Here is an 18,067-nt window from a genome sequence, read left to right as displayed (position 1 = left end):
ATGTAACGGTTGAAATAGTATCTAATTTATTAGGCTACTACTACATTCTGACATCATGTGACTGTTTAGAGTCGTTTCGTGTTGAGAAGTCACCTCAGTCACGTGGTGCGCGCGCCTCTGGCTGCGCTCCTGTCTCCTGTCTCCTCTCTCCGGTCAGGCTCAGAGCAGGTGCATGTGGGCCGAGCGTGGACATGGACACCTGCCTATGACGCCCCTCTCTCGCAGGTACAAACCCTCTTAAATGCATTAGAAGTTTTGTATTCCTCGTGTGCTTTCCCTCTCGAGTTCATCCGGTCAAGTTTGTGCCGTGGGCTACTTGACACCGGATTATAACATTACTCACATTGCTATTTATCTTCAACTCAAATGTAGGATGTTCATATTAACTTTGCTATAGATACTTTATGACTTTATAAAACCTGAATCCGTTGTGTCCCTAATGCACCTCTGGCATTTTTCCATGTTTATTGCTTCTTATCAAAGTGTGCAATGGTTGATATGGGAATGAATTACATGTATAAGCGTCACCCCCCCTATTATGTCCAATTTTGTCAAGCAGTCAATACAAAGCAATGACCTGGATTGTATTTGGACATGTACTTCTTGGGGTAGCCTATTTAGCTCCATCCAGTTGTCCACTCTCTAGGGCACAGTGGTGGGCAGAGAAAGCAGGTGAAAGCCTGTCCTAATCTGGTAAACAGGATTATCACCTCTTAAAGTCCATGCACAGATCCTGTGAGTGACTCAGGACGTGGTCTGACAGCGATGTTGTAACGTTTCCATTGCCTCAGATAGAGATATTTGAATGTTGGATACATGTTTTGTCTAAAGTATTTCAGAAGATAGCCTATGTCAATGTTCGGGGGAAAAACCAGCATAAGATTAGCAATATTCTGAACACCTAGGAGCCTATGCCAGCACTTTGTTTTGTGGAATTACGGTTGTAATGCTTTTGAAAATATGACTTTGTTGTAAGTAATAATTATCATTTTCTTTCAGCGAAGCAGCCAGTTTAATGAAGAAATGTTGGGCAGAAAAGGTTTTGTTTGAATGTTTAATAAAGACAGGAAGTGACATAGATAAAGCAGTGTGACTCACTCACTTCCCATTGACATAACATGGTCGGCACGGCAACAGATTCAAATTGTTTGCCTCCGTCTATGTCGCTTACTGTCAGTGTCCAATGAGGAAGTGAAACCAAAAGCATCACAACAAACGCCCAAATTAAGAAGGCCGGGTAATTCTTTTCAGCAAAATCTTAAATATAATTGTGTTAACTGTGTTTGAGCAAGAACTGTGCCTAATGTGTCATAGAGACTTTAACACAGACATGAAAGAAATCGAAACCTCATTGATTAAAAGTAGAGCATTGCTGGACCTTTTCAAATGTATAGTTTGAGGTCTTTCCCTTGCTTCTTTTGCTGATATAACACAGGTATTTGAAGACTGATGAGTGAGGGGGAAGTAAGGATAAGATACAAGGTGCGCAGAGTTGAGAAGCACAGGCTTAACCTACTTTGACTCTTCTCGGCTTTGATCTTTTCTGGGTGAATTGATGAGAACAAGTAAAAAAAAAAAAAAACATCGTATAGAGGCTTATGTAAATCAGACTGACTTCATCAAGCTTTAGTCCATCGCAGTCAGGATTATGATTTAGCATGAACTGTTGCTGGTTCAAACAAAAGGCACTGCAGTCGTGTTTTAATCTGGGTTGCCTTCAGCTGCATATTATAACACATTATATGTACATAATTTGAAAGCTAAGAAGTCACTAACTGAGCTTTAAGTATGGAGGCTTAAATTGATCGCTATGTAGGCACAGGTAGGTCATAATTAGGAGATGTAATGATGATGTAATTCTACATTTTGCCATTCATTCTGACAATTCTTTCAAAGATCTGAGGCTGTAAAATACATTGAGTGAGAGATTTGTTTTTGAGAAGTATTATGAGGAGACTAACCCCAAGGTGCGGTGGGTCCAGCCTAAAGCAGGTTATGTAAGGCTCTTAGGTTCTCGGGGTCTTTGCGTCTGGGAGCGCTGGGACAGAGCGCGGGCCGTACATGGGTGAATACTGCAGACGGGACAGTGGATGAGGTGAAGTTTTGACATCAGCAGAGCTCAGGCGATGCCGCAGGCAGGGAGCAGGGCTGTAGAGCGGGACGGCAAGTCCCCCTGGAGGCTGGTGAGTGACAAGGAATCACGCTGATTTCATCTAAAACTAAATCAATGACCAAAAAAACATGAGCATTGATAATCATAATCAAGCCAAAGAGCAATGGAACTGATTTCTTAACAAACCTCACTGATCAGCAGGAAAAAAAATGTTAAGAAATGTTTTTCCTTGGGAACAGGAAGCGTGGCACATCTAAGAACTCTGTTGCAAAACCCTGTAAATCCACTAAGTCTGGCAGCACATTGCTTAGTGACATTTTTCTCTGTAAACGTTTACAATTATAGTGCCATGTAGTGCACAAAATCCATGTACGTACTGTTGAAAGTTTAAAGTCTGAATAACGTCACGTCTGAATACTGATATTGCTCAGCCATATTAGAAATACAGTTATAATGAGGAACTGAAAACCAAAATATATTATTGTTTGTAAACGTCTGTGTATATATTATTATATCATAGCTCAGAAGTTTCCATTCCTAAAGCTGATAAAGCTGTTGATGGACTACAATTGTGACTTTGTTGTTATGTAGGTTGTCCACTTGGCTCTGGTCTGAAGCTCAGAATATTTAGCTTGTGGCCCAGATGAAACCTTGATCAAGCCAGAACTTTTCAGGAAAATAGGACAGAAGCTCTGTGTTGAGGGACCTGTGGCCTCATAAGAGCAGAAGATAATGAGGGTTGAGAATCTAAAGGGCGTCTGCTGACAGCTGGTTACATATCTCTAAAGAAAGGTTAGGCTGAATCAAACCAAATTAAAATGAATGATAAAGAAAACAAGATCATCATAATCAGAATATCATAATAATCTAATAATAAATCAAATTCTGTTGCGAAATTACAAAATTGTGATTTATATTTTACACATTTAAGAAAGTTAACAAAATGCATCAATTCATAATTGTTTAAGTGTTTTAGGTCAGCTCCATAGATGTAAACTAAAGGCTTCATAAAGTTGTCATCTGGACTAAGGTTGCACATTTGCAATTGAACCTAATTGAGATTTGAATGTCTTGCAATTAGAAAACACTTTTATTTGTTTGTTTGTACACTATTGTTTATCTAATACAATGTCATTTGCAAAAATAATCAAATTGCCTCCATGGGGTCTTGTTATGAATTAAAGCTGCTAACCATTCCTCTAGAAAATAATCTTGAAAATCTATATGATGGTTCTCGTAGTTTAGCAATCTCTCCCCGTCAAATGCTCTTCAACATGTTAAAAAATTACCTGCATATTGATTTAAAACATAAAATGCAAATCTGATCTCAGTTGCAATATGTATGGTTGCATTAGTGATCAGAAATATTTTTTCCTGAAGCCTTGCAGCCCTATTTTCAACTGAAAAAATAACCCTGTCCAGATGACTACTGAAATGTTTTGCTACAATTGCTCGTGTTCATCTGGTAAAGTTTCTAATAAACATTGACTTTCACTTTGTTCATGGTGTAAACCTGAACGTCTTTTCTCCCATCCTCGGCGCTTGTGATCCTGGCTACATTGTACATTGACCTGTCGTGTTGTGAATGCTGGGCAGGTGGACACCATGAACTATGTGGGGCAGTTGGCGGGGCAGGTGCTGGTGACTGTGAAGGAGCTGTACAAGGGCCTGAACCAGGCCACTCTGTCGGGGTGCATCGACGTCATAGTGGTGCGGCAGCCCGATGGGACCTTCCAGTGCTCTCCTTTCCACGTCCGCTTCGGAAAACTGGGCGTGCTGCGCTCCAGGGAGAAAGTGGTGAGTGAGTCGGCAATATTTTTAAAGGACCTTGCACTATTATTACTTGTGGTGACATCAAAGGATATTTACATGTGCTTCTTTTCAGCAGTGTTAATTTTATTTACTTAAACGGGGGGGGAGGACGATGTTTGTGGATACGTTTGTTGATTAAAAACAACAAGCAAAATTAACAACATATCCAGGCCTCCAGTGAAAAACTTCGAATGGATTATTTTCTTTTCAATCTATGAGCTCCAAACCGTAACCACTGACTTGGAAGAGCAACGTTGACAGAACAAGTCGTGTTCTTACATTTGCGTTTGTTGAGACCCAAAATACAACATACAACAAATTCTTCCCTGGGATGATTTTGTTAGCAGCACATTTCAGGAAGCAAAGTCAAGCATTACTGCCACTGTAACACCAACTACAACATGCTGAAGTACTCTGCTAGTGGACACAGAAATTGCACTCATTTGATACATATGAGTGCAATTTTCCCCCACTTCTCCAGCATTATGCCTTAGAACATTTTTGACAGCCTTTTATCCGTTTTATGCATTTGATTTTGTGATGAATTCCACATCAAGCATGTCATGACAGGCTGTTCTCTGTATCTATTATTAAGCACCGTGTCAGGGCTTACATTGAACTATAGCTTAAAGAGACACTAGTTTCTACTCACAGGAAGAGAGTGAGCAGGAAGCAGTCTGTGGTTTTCACTGTGCACTGTCTGTGAATCTGTCTGATTATTGTGTTCAGAAATACAGCACACCACAAGTGCTTTTTGAATTCGTTATATTAACCCCCGACTTTAATCTTGTTTGTAAAAAAGCCCTAAGTCTCCCACTACCTGGTTATAAACATACAGTTTGTTCCATTTAGCCATAAGCAGCCCTCATTACAGCAGTCTAATCTACTACATGCCTGTACTATGACCTGATTTAAGGCTCGTGCAGACACAGCTTCTGAAAGTGATGTTTCTAATGAAAGCTGTGTTTACTTTGCAGATCGACATAGAAATAAATGGGGAGCCTGTGGAGCTTCACATGAAACTGGGAGACAATGGAGAGGCCTTTTTCGTACAGGAGATGGAGACGCAAAATGTAGGTTCATAGGTTTAAGGAAAATGATAGAGGGTTAGGGGGAAAAGCATCTTATTACTGTAGTTTTGTGTTCTGTTCTGACTAAGGAGGTAGTCCCGGCACACCTGGTGACCTCCCCAATCCATACAGAGGAGGCTTTGTTTTGGAGCAGGGAGCCCAGATGTGGGGCTTCGGGGGTGGAGGGCAGTCAGCCTCTGAGCCCTGAAGGCCCGTCCTGTGGAAACCCCCCGCCGCCCCCCAACACTGCGGCCAAGAAGAGGAAGAGGCGCAGGAGGAAGCACAAAGCTGAGCCCCGCAAAGAGGAGGCGGGCCCTGCTGCGGAGCTAGAGCTGGGAGACCTGAGCTCAGACGAAGACCACCACTTACACAATGGACGGTAATGGCAGTGTGATTCAGGACTTGTCTTTAACTCAAGTCAGGATTATCTAAGAACTAATCGTTAAGAGTTGCATGTTTTGGAATTTTACGATTGTAATTAGTATACTGTAAAGACTGCAAGGGCTGCAATTATTCAGGACATACAGTATTTGTACCTTCCTTGTTCACAGGACTTCTTCACTTTGCATCGTGAAGGATAATATAGAGAGCAGGGTACACACCCCACTCACTGGCCTGGAGTGGGACAGCTACCCATTCTCTGATGGGGACTGGGTGCCCGGCTCTGGGTACGAGTGACTTCAAAAAACAGTCCATTTTAATGAATAAAAACGGGTTGGTCACACGCCGCACTCCCACTCCTGCTGACTAAGTGCTAATGTGTTTACAGCAGGGACATGTCCGAGCCAATGTCCCCAAAGAGTGACTCGGAGCTAATGGTGAAGCCCACGGAAAGCCTGCTGCGAGCAGAGTCCCACATGCAGTGGACCTGGGGAGAGTTCCCGGAGTCCACATGGGTAGGTTTCAGTCACATGTACTGTCACTTACTGTACACGTGTAAAACACAGAGAGTAGTGATTACGTTACTCTCAAACCCTTGGTGCTAAAATAATACACAATAGTTAACACAAACCAGTCGGTCTTTTGCAGACATGGGATTCGCCAGATTGATGATTGATTGATTTCATTATTGTCCTCATCTCATTTAGTATGAAATTACATAATTCCCTCACAAAGTATAATTGTTCTTGGAAGAAAGTCCAACAAGAGCGATTCTTTTGGTGCCCTGGGACCAAACAAGATTGATTTGGAACAAATATGATCTTATAATTGGCTGAAGTCAAGTCTTAGTAAAAAAAAAAATGAAACAAAGATCATTATCAGGGGTCAGACACATTGCCTATTTAAAGTATGGAAAATGGATTTGGTGCCTGCATCACAAAGTGAACTGTTTGGCCAAAAATGGGCCTTTTCTGCTGCACTAAAAGGAGCTCATGAGTGGACATGCCATAAATCTTAAAATGCTCAGATCCTTATGGAGGCCTGCACTGGTACTGTTTAGGAGTTGATTGCAGGCAGTCCTATTGTCAACAAACTTTTATGTCTACCTCGTATTTGGGCACACAGATAGGAAATCTTAATGGAAATATTTAGAACTCCCTTCACACCATTTGAAACATACTGTACATAGACCGTTTCCTGTATTAAAATGAACTGGTTTTCTGTGCAGAATAACAAGAAGGAGAAACCCGAGCTCAAGCCGCTGACCATAACACCATCAGAAAACACACATTTTCGAGTGATCCTGAGCTCTGAGGCCATGGAGGAGGAGACTGGAGGAGCAAAAGAACAAACAGACAGTGTCTGTAATATTGTGAAGCCTGAGCCTCGGACCGTTCAACCAGAGCAGCTGCCTGAGGCCTCATCACAGCCCGGGCCTCCCAGTGTACCCAGCCCACCTGAATGTTCAGAACTGTTTCCTGTCGACTCTGAGAACATCTCCAAAACTGTGCGCAAGACTCGCTGGACCTCCTCTCCACCCAGCCGCACGACCGGCGGAGGCCAGAGTGTTGCTGCTGACACAAAATCATCCTCAGCAGACTCACCAGTGAAGAGAAGAGGTAACATGCAAAACAACAAGTAGTGCGTGAATAACATTAATTTAAATGGAGCAAAAAATAGGAAGGATGTGGGAGCAGAAGTTTGTCTGATGCTGCTGTAGTCAGACAGAGCAGAAACAGAAGCGTGAAAAGTGAAGTCAGCTTTTCGTGGTTACTATTTTTATGGTTGTTTTTCACAAAGGTGTGAGGAAACGCAGCCAGCATCAGGGACCGGAGGACATTTATTTGGACGATTTGAGTAAACTTGATCCTGATGTTTTGGCACGCTACTTTCCACAAAGGTACACAGTCCATGGAGCGGCCAGTGACCATGACTCATGCAGAATGTGTACCTCGGAAACTGCTCTTCACTCATTCGTTCTGTGTTGCAGTGAGTCGGAGCAGGTGCCTAAGCACTGGGAGGAGACAGGCCGGCGCTCAGGCTCTCAGTCTCCTCAGTCGGTGGGCAGCGCAGCAGCAGACAGTGGCACTGAGTGTCTGTCTGATTCAGCTGGAGACCTGCCTGATATCACCCTGTCTCTCTGTGGGGGCATTGCTGAGAACTCAGAGATTCCCAAAGGTAATCCGTCACCTTTGTGTGGTACAGATGCTGAAGGGTGGCCCACATAACATGCTCACTTTTCGCAGAAAAGTTCATGGAACACATCATCAACTACAATGAATTTGCAGAAAACCCTGCGATTATTGACAATCCAAATCTGGTTGTAAAAATAGCAAACAGGTGATTTTGTCATTCATTTTCATGCTCCATAACATCATTTGGAACATTTTACCTGAACATAGGTCTTTTTTTTTTAGATATTATAACTGGACACTGGCTGCCCCATTGATACTCAGCATGCAGGCTTTCCAGAAGAACTTGCCAAAGGTTTTGCTATCAAGTTTCTTAAATCTCTGAATGTTGGCAATTTTTTAAACTGTTTTTGTTTTGTCAGGCTACAGAGGAGGCATGGGTGAAGGAGAAAATGCCTAAAAAATCAGGGCGCTGGTGGTTTTGGAGAAAGAGCAGTGTGAAGCAGGTGGGACTTTGCATTTCAAAAGTCCAGTCAAACACGGATGTTTCTCCATGACTAAACAATGTGTCATTAATGTTTGACTTATGAAAGCACAGAACAAGCAGAACAAATCGAACAATAATGGTCTTTTATCATTAGTTGTCAACAGAACCCAAATTAGAGCGGCAAGAGTCGCTGACCAGTGAAAGTCCTGCCCTTCAACCGGCCCCAGAAACACAGTGAGTCAGCAGCACACATCACTACAGTCAAACAGCAACACAAACACTGTGGGCTAAACAGGTCCCAGCTGGACGGATTTACACATCAGTCTGTGAGCTACACCCTCATTTTAGAGTTAAACACTGCTATAAAGTGTTACAGAGAAGCTCTGCATAAATGTGAAAATAATCTGTTGATACACATTAGCTTTTCAATCCTTATGGAGTCTATCGCCCTCTAGTGGTTACTACACACATGTACACACCACAACAATCCAACAGTTTGTTCTTTCGTCCTAATGTCTTTGTAGATCAAAAACAACTGAGTGGTCCAGCGATGATGAGACAAAGGAGCTAAATGCTGTTGCTCTTGCTTCACCTCCCACTGAGCGTGTGCAGAGTGAATCTGTGGCAGCAGGTCCCTCCTACAAGAAGTCCCTCCGACTGTCATCAGAGCAAATAGTAAAACACTATCTTCAGCTTCATCTTCGTTGCTGGCAACAATAACACACAGTTTGTTTTCTACAGAGTTGTTTGAAGCTGAGAGAAGGGCCCAATGACGTTACCTTCAGTATCACCACACAGTACCAGGGCACATGCCGCTGCGAGGGAACCATCTACCTGTGGAACTGGGACGACAAGGTCATTATATCAGACATCGACGGCACAATCACAAAGTAATCGCCTATTTAATAACACGACTATAATTCATATATAATTAGAAATCTAAAAGCCATTTCACAACTAATCTTTTCATCTGTTACCTCCAGATCTGATGTATTTGGACACATTCTTCCTCATCTGGGCAAAGACTGGACTCATCAGGGCATTGCTAAACTCTACCACTCAGTGCATGAGTAAGACTTGGGTTACAGGGGTTTAGAGACTAATGTCAAGTACAAAGTTATACTATAATCCATCCATAATGGATTTATGTGCCTCCTCCAAAGGAACGGGTATAAATTCCTGTACTGCTCAGCGCGGGCCATCGGCATGGCTGACATGACACGAGGATATTTACATTGGGTGAATGATAGAGGAACTCTCCTGCCTCAGGGCCCTCTCATGCTGTCACCCAGCAGCCTCTTCTCTGCCTTTCACAGGTAACTGTTTCTCTGGACGCGACAGCTGTAATGACCACAGAACATCATCTTGCCAAATATTGTGCAAACATTGAAATGAAAAAGTTTCTTTGATTCTTCACAGAGAAGTCATTGAAAAGAAGCCAGAAAAGTTCAAGGTTGAATGTCTCACAGACATAAAGAACCTGTTCCACCCAAACACTCAGCCCTTCTATGCTGCTTTTGGAAACAGAGACAATGTAAGTGTTTTAGACATTTATGAGGTTTATTTTACAATTCAAACATTGTTACAAATATATAATGTTGTGAACCATGATCCGTTTTCCCTTTCTGCCTGAAGGATGTGTTTGCCTATAAGAAAGTGGGTGTTCCTGCAAGCCGGATCTTCACAGTGAACCCCAAAGGGGAGTTAATCCTTGAGCTGGCCAAAGGCAATAAAACATCGTAAGTGTCAAAAAACTACGCTTCGTGTCTATCAGCCCTTTCTCTGACAAAGGCACTTTACTCTTCATAGATACAGTCGTCTCAGTGAGCTGGTGGAGCATGTGTTCCCTTTAAGAACAACACAACACAACGCCACATTCTGCTGCCCAGAGTTCAGCTCCTTCTGCTTCTGGAGACAGCCCATTCCTCAAGTGTGTTTAGAAGAGCTGCTTTAGGGAGAGGGGGTATGGCTTTTACCAAGTACTGCATTGTTTTCAGGTATTTACATCGTAATGTTTATCAGACACATTGTCTGCCATTCCTTTTGGATGGTTTAAGTGTAAGTACAGAGTTGACGTATAGAGGCAGATGTTGCATTCGCCCTTAAAGCAGAACTGATGGGAACCCCTTGAGTGTTTATGACATGTTGATATGCATTTTGACACAGCTCAGCACATGCACATACTTATGCTTTGAGTTAGCATGAGCAGGCACATACAATAGACTGTGTGTCTGCAAACAAAGTAGGAGCTGGATATTTCAGGCCTTAATTGCTATAAGTTGAGCTTTTACCATGTCCGTGTTGCACTCTCAAATGAACAAGTCCAAGCACTTTCCTGATGACGCTGCTGTTGTATAATTGGTACCTCATTTATAGCCAAATAAAATCAGTTTGGGTGAGAGTTTTAAAATCGGTTTTAAGTATTCTATACCTGCGTTTGTGCCACTGTTAGAGCAACAACGGCACGATTTATCTTTGCTTCAGCCTTTGCTCGTCTTAATAGTTCACAATATTCTTTCTATGAAAGTAACGTATGTGAAGATCTCGCATAGTGTAATGTCTTTGAAGTATTTTCAAGCTTTGCATCATTGTAAAAAAAAACATCATAAAAATTCTGCTTTTTTATGGCCATAAACCTGTTGATGTTTGCTTTAACAGTTTGATTAATTGTGTATGAGAACTTAATTGCATAGTGATGTTTTATAGTAATGTTAAAGATGTTTTCAGTGAAATAAAATGTTTCCCCAGAATGGCGAGTAAGGATCTTGTAAAATGTTCATAATTATTACTGATAAAAGACGATCGAAGAACAGAACACTTGTATAAAAACAATTTATCGAACTATGAAAGGGATGGTCCCAACATATAAAGTCTCTCTCGGACTGAGACAAAGGTACGGCAATAGAAGTCAAAATAAATATCTATGTATCTACTACTTCTGCTTCTGATACAGCCAAAAAGAGATATGCTATAGATCCTGTCAGAAATGCAGTTTGCCAATAAGGCTCAGACATACCAGAAATAAAACCTTGCATAGACTTGCATGTAAAGTACAGCATACTCTAAACAGCACATAGTGAATTACCGCATGTCCGGGCTGGCGTACAGCAGCACAGCACTGAAAGAGGACAGGACCTCAGATGAGGCTGAAATGGCTAGTTTGCCGGCAGTCAGCACCAGTCCGACCCGGTCTCCTTGTTTTAGAGGCAGGACCAGGCTGAGAGATGCCACGCTGCTGCAGTTACACTGTTCATGTGGCACGGCGGCTCCGGAGTAGAACCCTGCGGAGTCTAGTTTCTGAATGCTGTGGTTTGACACCGACAGGACGGCCTCCACTTTGTCACCGCGCTGTGGGGCAAGCACCGCGCTCACCAGGTAACGGCCATTTGTGGGGGCTTGGAAGATACCTGCGGGAAAGACGTCTATGAACCTTGTGGATACAACGTTAAAGATCCTGTATTAGAAATGATTCACGGATTCTTAAATGACTTTTGGACATATTAGCATGGGTATGGTTTATAAGTTATGAATGTAAATGAACAGCCAGCATAATATATAGGCCATGTTGTGACGATAATTACCTGTGTATGGGTCATAGTGTCCTCCATCATTGATCAGGACCTTGTTGAACCGGATAATACCAATGTCTCCGAGGAAAGGGGTAAGTGTCAGACCGGCGGAAAATGCCATCTTCTCAACTGATAAAAGACAACAATATTTTAAACAGAAAGTTCAGAAAGTAAGTACTTCGCCTTTGATAATTCCTATATCACGATCAAGTCCACACTCCAGTCTTTAAGTGGCAAACCAAGGCACTCCAAGAAACTCCACTTACATTTCTATTTCTATGTACTACTGTAGGGTGGATTGTGTAGATGTTTTACTAATAAAAAAATAAAAAAATGAATATAATTTAAGCATCAGTGCCACATAATAAATTAGAAATCAGTATGATATCTTTGTGAAGCAACTGCATATGAATATATTATTTGTGGAACACATTTAAATACGGTTGCTGCAAACATAGACCATGCAGTTTTCATTGTACATTTATAAATGATCACAGATGTGTCACACTCACCTGAAACAATTGGCACTATTGGCTCTACAACGTCACTGGATTTGGCCGGAGAGGCTTTGAAATGAAAACAGAATAAAATAAACCGCTGAGTGCTTTTAAACAGTAGTAGTACTAGTTAGCATGATGCCTGCGTGTTTGAGTTTTACCTGGGGCGCCTGCAAAGCCCTGAAGAGTCATCATGCTGCCATCTGCGCCCTTGGGTAACTGGGACAAGCTCATTCTGCCGGGGGGTCCCGCCTCACCCGCCTCCATCACGGTCACTTTGGGCACAGTGCGCTCCCCCGTAGGTCCTGCGGCCTGGGGAGGTCCTGCGACTTTCTCCACTGGAATGGTCAGAGGGAGACAGGTGTGGGGTGAGCTATGAGCCATGAGGCTGCAGGTCAGAGGGGGCTAGAGGCCAGGTGTTACTAAAAACCAGCCGTTTCAAATGTTGCTCTAAGGTAAGCGCAGCTAAAGACGTTAGACTGAGGCAGTAATTCAAATGTATGTGTTTAACTCCCCTGTGGTTCTGGAAAAAGTCCAGTATGTCATGCTTTACAGCAGCTTTTTGAAGTTCTTTTAGATAAAACAGGATGTGTGCTTAACATTTTATTACCTGGGATAATTAATATGTGTAGGTAAAAATTCTGAGCAGTTTTATTAACGCTAAAAACAATAGCTGCCTGCATAACAAAAAGTAACTTGCAGTGGAGGCCATTTTGGTCTCATCACACAGTATTACGTGCAGTCTCTTCTACACTTGGACATTTAAGCAGCTGTGTTTGTACTGCCAGCACTTCAGTGACTTTCAGCACTTCATGGCAGCAAAACAGTGGGCGACTAAGGAGCCTGTCATTACATTGGGGGAAATAACAGTTCCTCCTCAGACCAATCAAACAGCGATGATCTCTTAACTACCTGCATTTACCGGGAACTACGGCTGAGGGGAACTGCGGAATTTATCAACAAATCCATCTCACTGGTCGGGGTCTGCTCAACTTCCAAGCATCAATGAGGGGTTAAACCAGCACTTAAAAGCATACCACAGTACCAAGGCATGGCCACCAGCAAAACGGCCATGGACTGCGCCGGCCAAAAGGGTCTGCCCCATTAAAGTCAGCGGAGCGAGGGCTGCTGTGTGTGCCCGTAAAAGTGCACAGGGGGGGCAGGTCTGCTGGAGGTGCACATGTGTATGGGATTTACAGGTTTGCATATGCTGTTGCTCTCAATGCTCCCTGTATAAAAGCCGGGTATGTGCTGTGCAGGGCTTTGATGGGAGCAATTTAAAACTGATTTTTGACTGCAGGACAAGGATCAAAGGGTAAAGCACAGTATGGATGTCTGAATACAAGAGCGTTTGGGAAGATTAAAGAGGTGAGTTGCAACCTAAGCATTTCGGTGAACAGAGATTTGCTTCCTATGACTGAGAGAACCGCCCTGTTGGAGCTGGTTACCACAGTAAATAGTTTGAACACAGTGGTTTGTGACACTTTCCACATTACATAGAACTTCACAACCAAGACGCAATTTACTGTGGGGCATGAGTCACCCTGGTAAGAAATGCCAATGGGTTTATATTATAATAAATTGAGCCTGGTGACACATGACCTTAAGGGTTTACAAAACATTGGCTTGGTCACACTTTGTCATCTCTTTGGGGACTTTATCTTTCTGATTCATGTGAGTGACTGTGTGAGTGGTGATGGGTGGAGAGAAACGAATGAATGGCAGCCACATCCGTGATTGAGTGTAATAATGAAGAGCTGCTGTGTAAAATACTCAGAGAAACGCGGTGTGCACGTGTTACTGTGCACCGAGGGAAATCCAAGCAGCAAAAAGAGCCATACAACCAAATATGTGTTTGGGGATTTGACCAGGTCACATCTTGTTTTTGGTTCATGGGTAATAATTTGACCGATGACCGCAGTGTCACTCATAAAACCCCCAGGTCAGTGCCTGGGTCAGAACTAACATGCAGCCCTGTCAGAGGCCACCGCCTTTATCTCAGCTCCCAACACAGAAGCCAAATTTGACTTAATCAGTCCTTTTATTGTTGTAAAATGCGTGATGTATTGGAAAGATTTCGTCTCTATTGGGAATCTAACTGTTTTGCATCTCTTTGACCTCTCTCTTTGGGGTCAGCTTCTGCTATGACGACTTAGCAAACACAATGAAAACTGGCCTCTGAGGCTGCACAGTTTTAAGTGTTCTTGGTGTTTATTTGTGAGATGATCTCAGCCGTGAAAACTCTGACTTTAGGTGAAATTAACCAACGTTGGCTCAAACAGCAGATGTAAAGTCGGAAAGTGCTATAAACACTGAGAGGAAAAGACTAAGGGCAGGAGTGGCAATAACATAAACAAGGCTCTTGGATCTAAAATAAGAGCACCAGAGAGTGCACCAGTGATAAGCAGCCTTAACTTGCCACTGTAATGGACTGAATTTTCCAGTGTCTTCAGATAAGACAGACAATAGGAGTGCTGGAAGAAAAGGAAACCATGGAAATATTCAGTGTTGACAAATGCTCGAGATAAATATTCAACCCCAGTTCTACACAACCCAGTATAGGTCACCCTTGAAAGCCTTTGCTCATATGGAAAACTCTTGTACGCAAAAGCAACACCTTTAGTGTTGTTGGTGCACGTGTGTAAATAAAAACGTGACCATATGCTGCATCAGCTGTCCCATAAAGAGCAACACGAGAGCATGCAGAGGCCGTCCCACAGGATGGACCCCAGCTGTAAACATTAAGGGCGTTTACGTTCACAACTCGGCTATGTCTCACTGGCATCATTATGGATGAGACTCATGTGTTAAGAATGCAGCATCTCCGATATGTATTTCGTGGTCTCAACTATGTGGACAATGCCAAGTCCCACTGTAAAATCTTAGTAGTTCTCATGTGATGTGCATAAAGAGGCTCTGTCCGCACTCCGCAGAATGCCAAAATGACAAAGGTTTCTCAAAGCCAAAGCATTGCTCAATAATCCAAGTGAGGCACATGAAAATCGAGCCATGTGTCTTCAATCTGCAACAGAAAATCTTTCCAACTCCCACCAATATTGGCCAATTAGAATATGACTCAGACAAAAACAGAAGTGTTATAATTCCACCTGGGCTGCACAATAAACCGCACGCTATCCTTTGCAAACAACAAAATGTGTCTCTATGGGGTCATCTTATGATTAACACCTCCTGATATCCTTATTTATGTTTAGACTGTTAAAGAAGTGTTCAAAATCTGAATTTGAGAAATACCTGTGTTCTTGGGAATGCTGCTCGTGGGCGGCTCTTTGGAGACCTCGGACAAGGCGTTCTGTAGGCTCTGGAAGGTTTCTCTCAGCTGGCCTATGTCTCTGCTCTGGGACCTCACTGTTCCATTCATCTGGTTCACACAAGTCCACAAACTGGTGATGTGTTTGTTAAGGCCGTCTTTGATCCGCTGGAGACTATTGGAGATGGGCTCCAGCTTGCCGCACAAACCTTCAACCACTACCATGCGGCTGTCCAGGTGAGCAATTTCCTTCCCAACTTCAGATTTTTCTGTGCAATCAGTTTCCGGCGTTGCTTCTTTAAGCTTTTGAGTTGTGTTGAGTGTGTCTCTTTTGCAGTCCAGGTGAATCTTCTCCAATGCAGTCATTTTAGCTTCCATAACATTGAGTCTCTGTTGCAAATCATGAATAGAGTTCTCAGAGAAGTTTACATCTTTGTCCAGGGCCTTGTCATGAGTTGACTGAATACCAGGTGAGGAGTTTGTCAGAAGGGAGCCCAGTTTATCCTGAACTGAGGCTAACTTGACTTCAACAGTTCTCTTGAGATCTTGAAAAGCCTGTGACTGATCTATACCGAAGTGCCCCTCTATAGAAACACACCGCCCTGACAAGGCCTTCTCCGAAATGTTTAGACAACGCTCCATGTTTTCCACTCGAGCCACGAGTGAATCTGGAAGAGAAGTGCTTCCAGACGGCCGCAGCCCATCTCCCTCTAGTTTCGATTTGAGCTCTTGGATTTCTTTGCGGAGGTCAGACTCTTTTGAATCCATGAGTTCGGCCAGGCTGAGGTAGTGGGACTCCTGGCCATCGCAGTGCTCCTGGACAGACATCATTTTGTAATCGCATGAGTTTTTCAAATCTGCCATTTTGATATCCATGCCCTCCATCAGCTCTTCCCTCAAAATACGGATCTTTTCGTCCACGTAGGGTCGTAGGTCAGGCACGTGTCCGGGAGGAGGTGTGACTGGCGGGTTTTCAGCGGTGTCCTCGAGCACACGGATTTGTCCATCGTGACGGTTGACCCGTTCCAAGAGGTCCTCCAGGGTGTTAGTGTTGAACTCCAGATCTCCTGTGACCTGGTTGATCCTGTTCATCACATCGCCCATTTGCAGCGTCTCGGTCTCAACGGAGAAATCCCGCAGAGGAATGGTCTGAGTGTCAGCGCCGCGAGCACTAGCTGGTTGTTTGAGGTCATTCAACAGCGACTCCAGCATCTTACTGGCATCCTCCTGAAAGTCCACTCTCAGGTTGGAGGTCATGTCCGTCATCCTGACTTGCATGTCCAGGACCATCTGGGAGAGACGTTGCACCTCCTCCTCCAAGTGTTGGGCATTTTGAGACCCGGGGTGACCCACTGATGTCTTGTGGCCCATGTGGCTTGAAAATCTGTCATCCCCGGTCCATGGATGCTCTGCCTCCCTTTGTGGACCTAAGGCAAACGGGAAACAATACACAATACTTTTCTTTGATGGTAAAAACACAAAACAAAACCGTGTTTTTATTCATTACCTTGTGGTGCTGGGATATCAGGACCTACTGAATGAGCAGGGGAGCGCTCTGCCGGCAGAAGAGTCATGTCTCTGACCTCTTTACAGTCATAACCCTGGTATCCTGGGCAACATCTCCACTCCAATTCAGACACAACCTTGTAACCTATCTTGTACGTGGGTCTGAAATGTGTCCGATATCTGCAAAAATATTTAAACTTTAGAATAGATTCTGACTAACATGTCAGAGGCACATCAACATACATTAGCCTAACACCCCCAGCACAAAAGGGGACATAGTGAAAAACAGATTTAATTGTCTATTTAGGGCAGGGGTGTCCAAAGTGCGGCCCGGGGGCCAAATGCGGCACTCAGACCAATTTTTGGTGGCCCTCTGCCTTCTTGCTGAATCGGGACACATCATCAGAGATAGTCCTTTTTATTTGAAATGTAATAATTCCACACAATTCTAACCAAACAACTAACCTTTTACTGTGAGACAGAGCTGGCATGAAGGTTTTGAGCATAAATAAAGGTGTGGACGCAATTTAAACCTCTGCTAGTCAAAGGTTTTGCGGCACTAACCACCGATCTATGGCCCTTCACCCTGTGTACGCTTCAGTATGCGGCCCCCCATGAAAAAAGTTTGGACACCCCTGATTTAGGGGAAACAGAGACTCATTAAATCATTAAATTTGAATGTTCAAACACAAAACGCATGCAGATTAGAATGAACACATAAATAAATAAGGTTGAAAATGAGTTGTGAAGAACTTTCCATCACTATATAAGTGACTGCGCCCACATCGGATCACTTACACCACCTGCTGCGGACAGTTCGGCAGCTCTGGCGGACACGGGACGACTTCAGGCTGCACAATGCTCTCCGTCTCTCCAGCGACGACACAGCTGACATTTTTCTGCTTCACATACGCGCACCAGTTTCTGGCGCATAAAAAACGCAATAAGATGTAGTTCAAAACAATAGTACACGCATTGTGGACTAAACGTGTTTCAATCAGAAAACTAGAGTCGATACTCACTTATTCCTGTGGCGTAATTCAGGGCCAGAATAAGAGTTCCCTTGATATACGTTGTAATGAAAAGGAGTTGCGCTGATGATGGGTAAAGTGATGAAAAGGTGCAAGAGCGCGCTCTTCATTGTGCGGAGTAATATTTAACGCTCAGAGTGAGTGAGGTCCAGGCATCTGTGGATGTTGTCTGAGTGCAGCTGGTTCACTACTGCTCAGACT

At 43.4% G+C, this 18,067-nt stretch overlaps 2 protein-coding genes across 2 annotated transcripts; one reads left to right on the top strand and one right to left on the bottom strand.

The window, feature by feature from the left end:
* Positions 1-91: 91 nt before the first annotated feature.
* On the top strand, positions 92-10,556 carry LOC306977730 (phosphatidate phosphatase LPIN2-like). Its single transcript, XM_079576159.1, has 20 exons — positions 92-225; positions 3,710-3,910; positions 4,903-4,998; positions 5,085-5,374; positions 5,547-5,663; positions 5,765-5,891; positions 6,605-6,995; positions 7,177-7,276; positions 7,367-7,554; positions 7,623-7,716; positions 7,794-7,863; positions 7,931-8,014; positions 8,150-8,229; positions 8,520-8,670; positions 8,737-8,885; positions 8,979-9,065; positions 9,159-9,311; positions 9,415-9,529; positions 9,631-9,734; positions 9,805-10,556. The coding sequence occupies exons 2-20, from the start codon at positions 3,719-3,721 to the stop codon at positions 9,947-9,949; spliced, it is 2,733 nt and encodes a 910-aa protein (XP_079432285.1). The 5' UTR covers positions 92-225; positions 3,710-3,718; the 3' UTR covers positions 9,950-10,556.
* A 432-nt stretch (positions 10,557-10,988) lies between these two features.
* Positions 10,989-18,058, bottom strand: emilin2b (elastin microfibril interfacer 2b). The gene is made up of 8 exons (XM_079576504.1): positions 17,858-18,058; positions 17,634-17,759; positions 16,837-17,015; positions 15,314-16,756; positions 12,223-12,399; positions 12,077-12,130; positions 11,577-11,693; positions 10,989-11,402 (listed from the first exon to the last, which is right to left on the bottom strand). The coding sequence occupies exons 1-8, from the start codon at positions 17,974-17,976 to the stop codon at positions 11,077-11,079; spliced, it is 2,541 nt and encodes an 846-aa protein (XP_079432630.1). The 5' UTR covers positions 17,977-18,058; the 3' UTR covers positions 10,989-11,076.
* Positions 18,059-18,067: the final 9 nt, after the last annotated feature.

This window comes from Gobius niger (assembly GCF_951799975.1).
Source record: "Gobius niger genome assembly, chromosome: 18".
In the NCBI taxonomy this organism is placed as follows: Eukaryota; Metazoa; Chordata; class Actinopteri; order Gobiiformes; family Gobiidae; genus Gobius; species Gobius niger.
The sequence above is the reverse complement of the archived record's forward strand: the minus strand, read 5'-3'. Positions and strand labels throughout refer to the sequence as shown.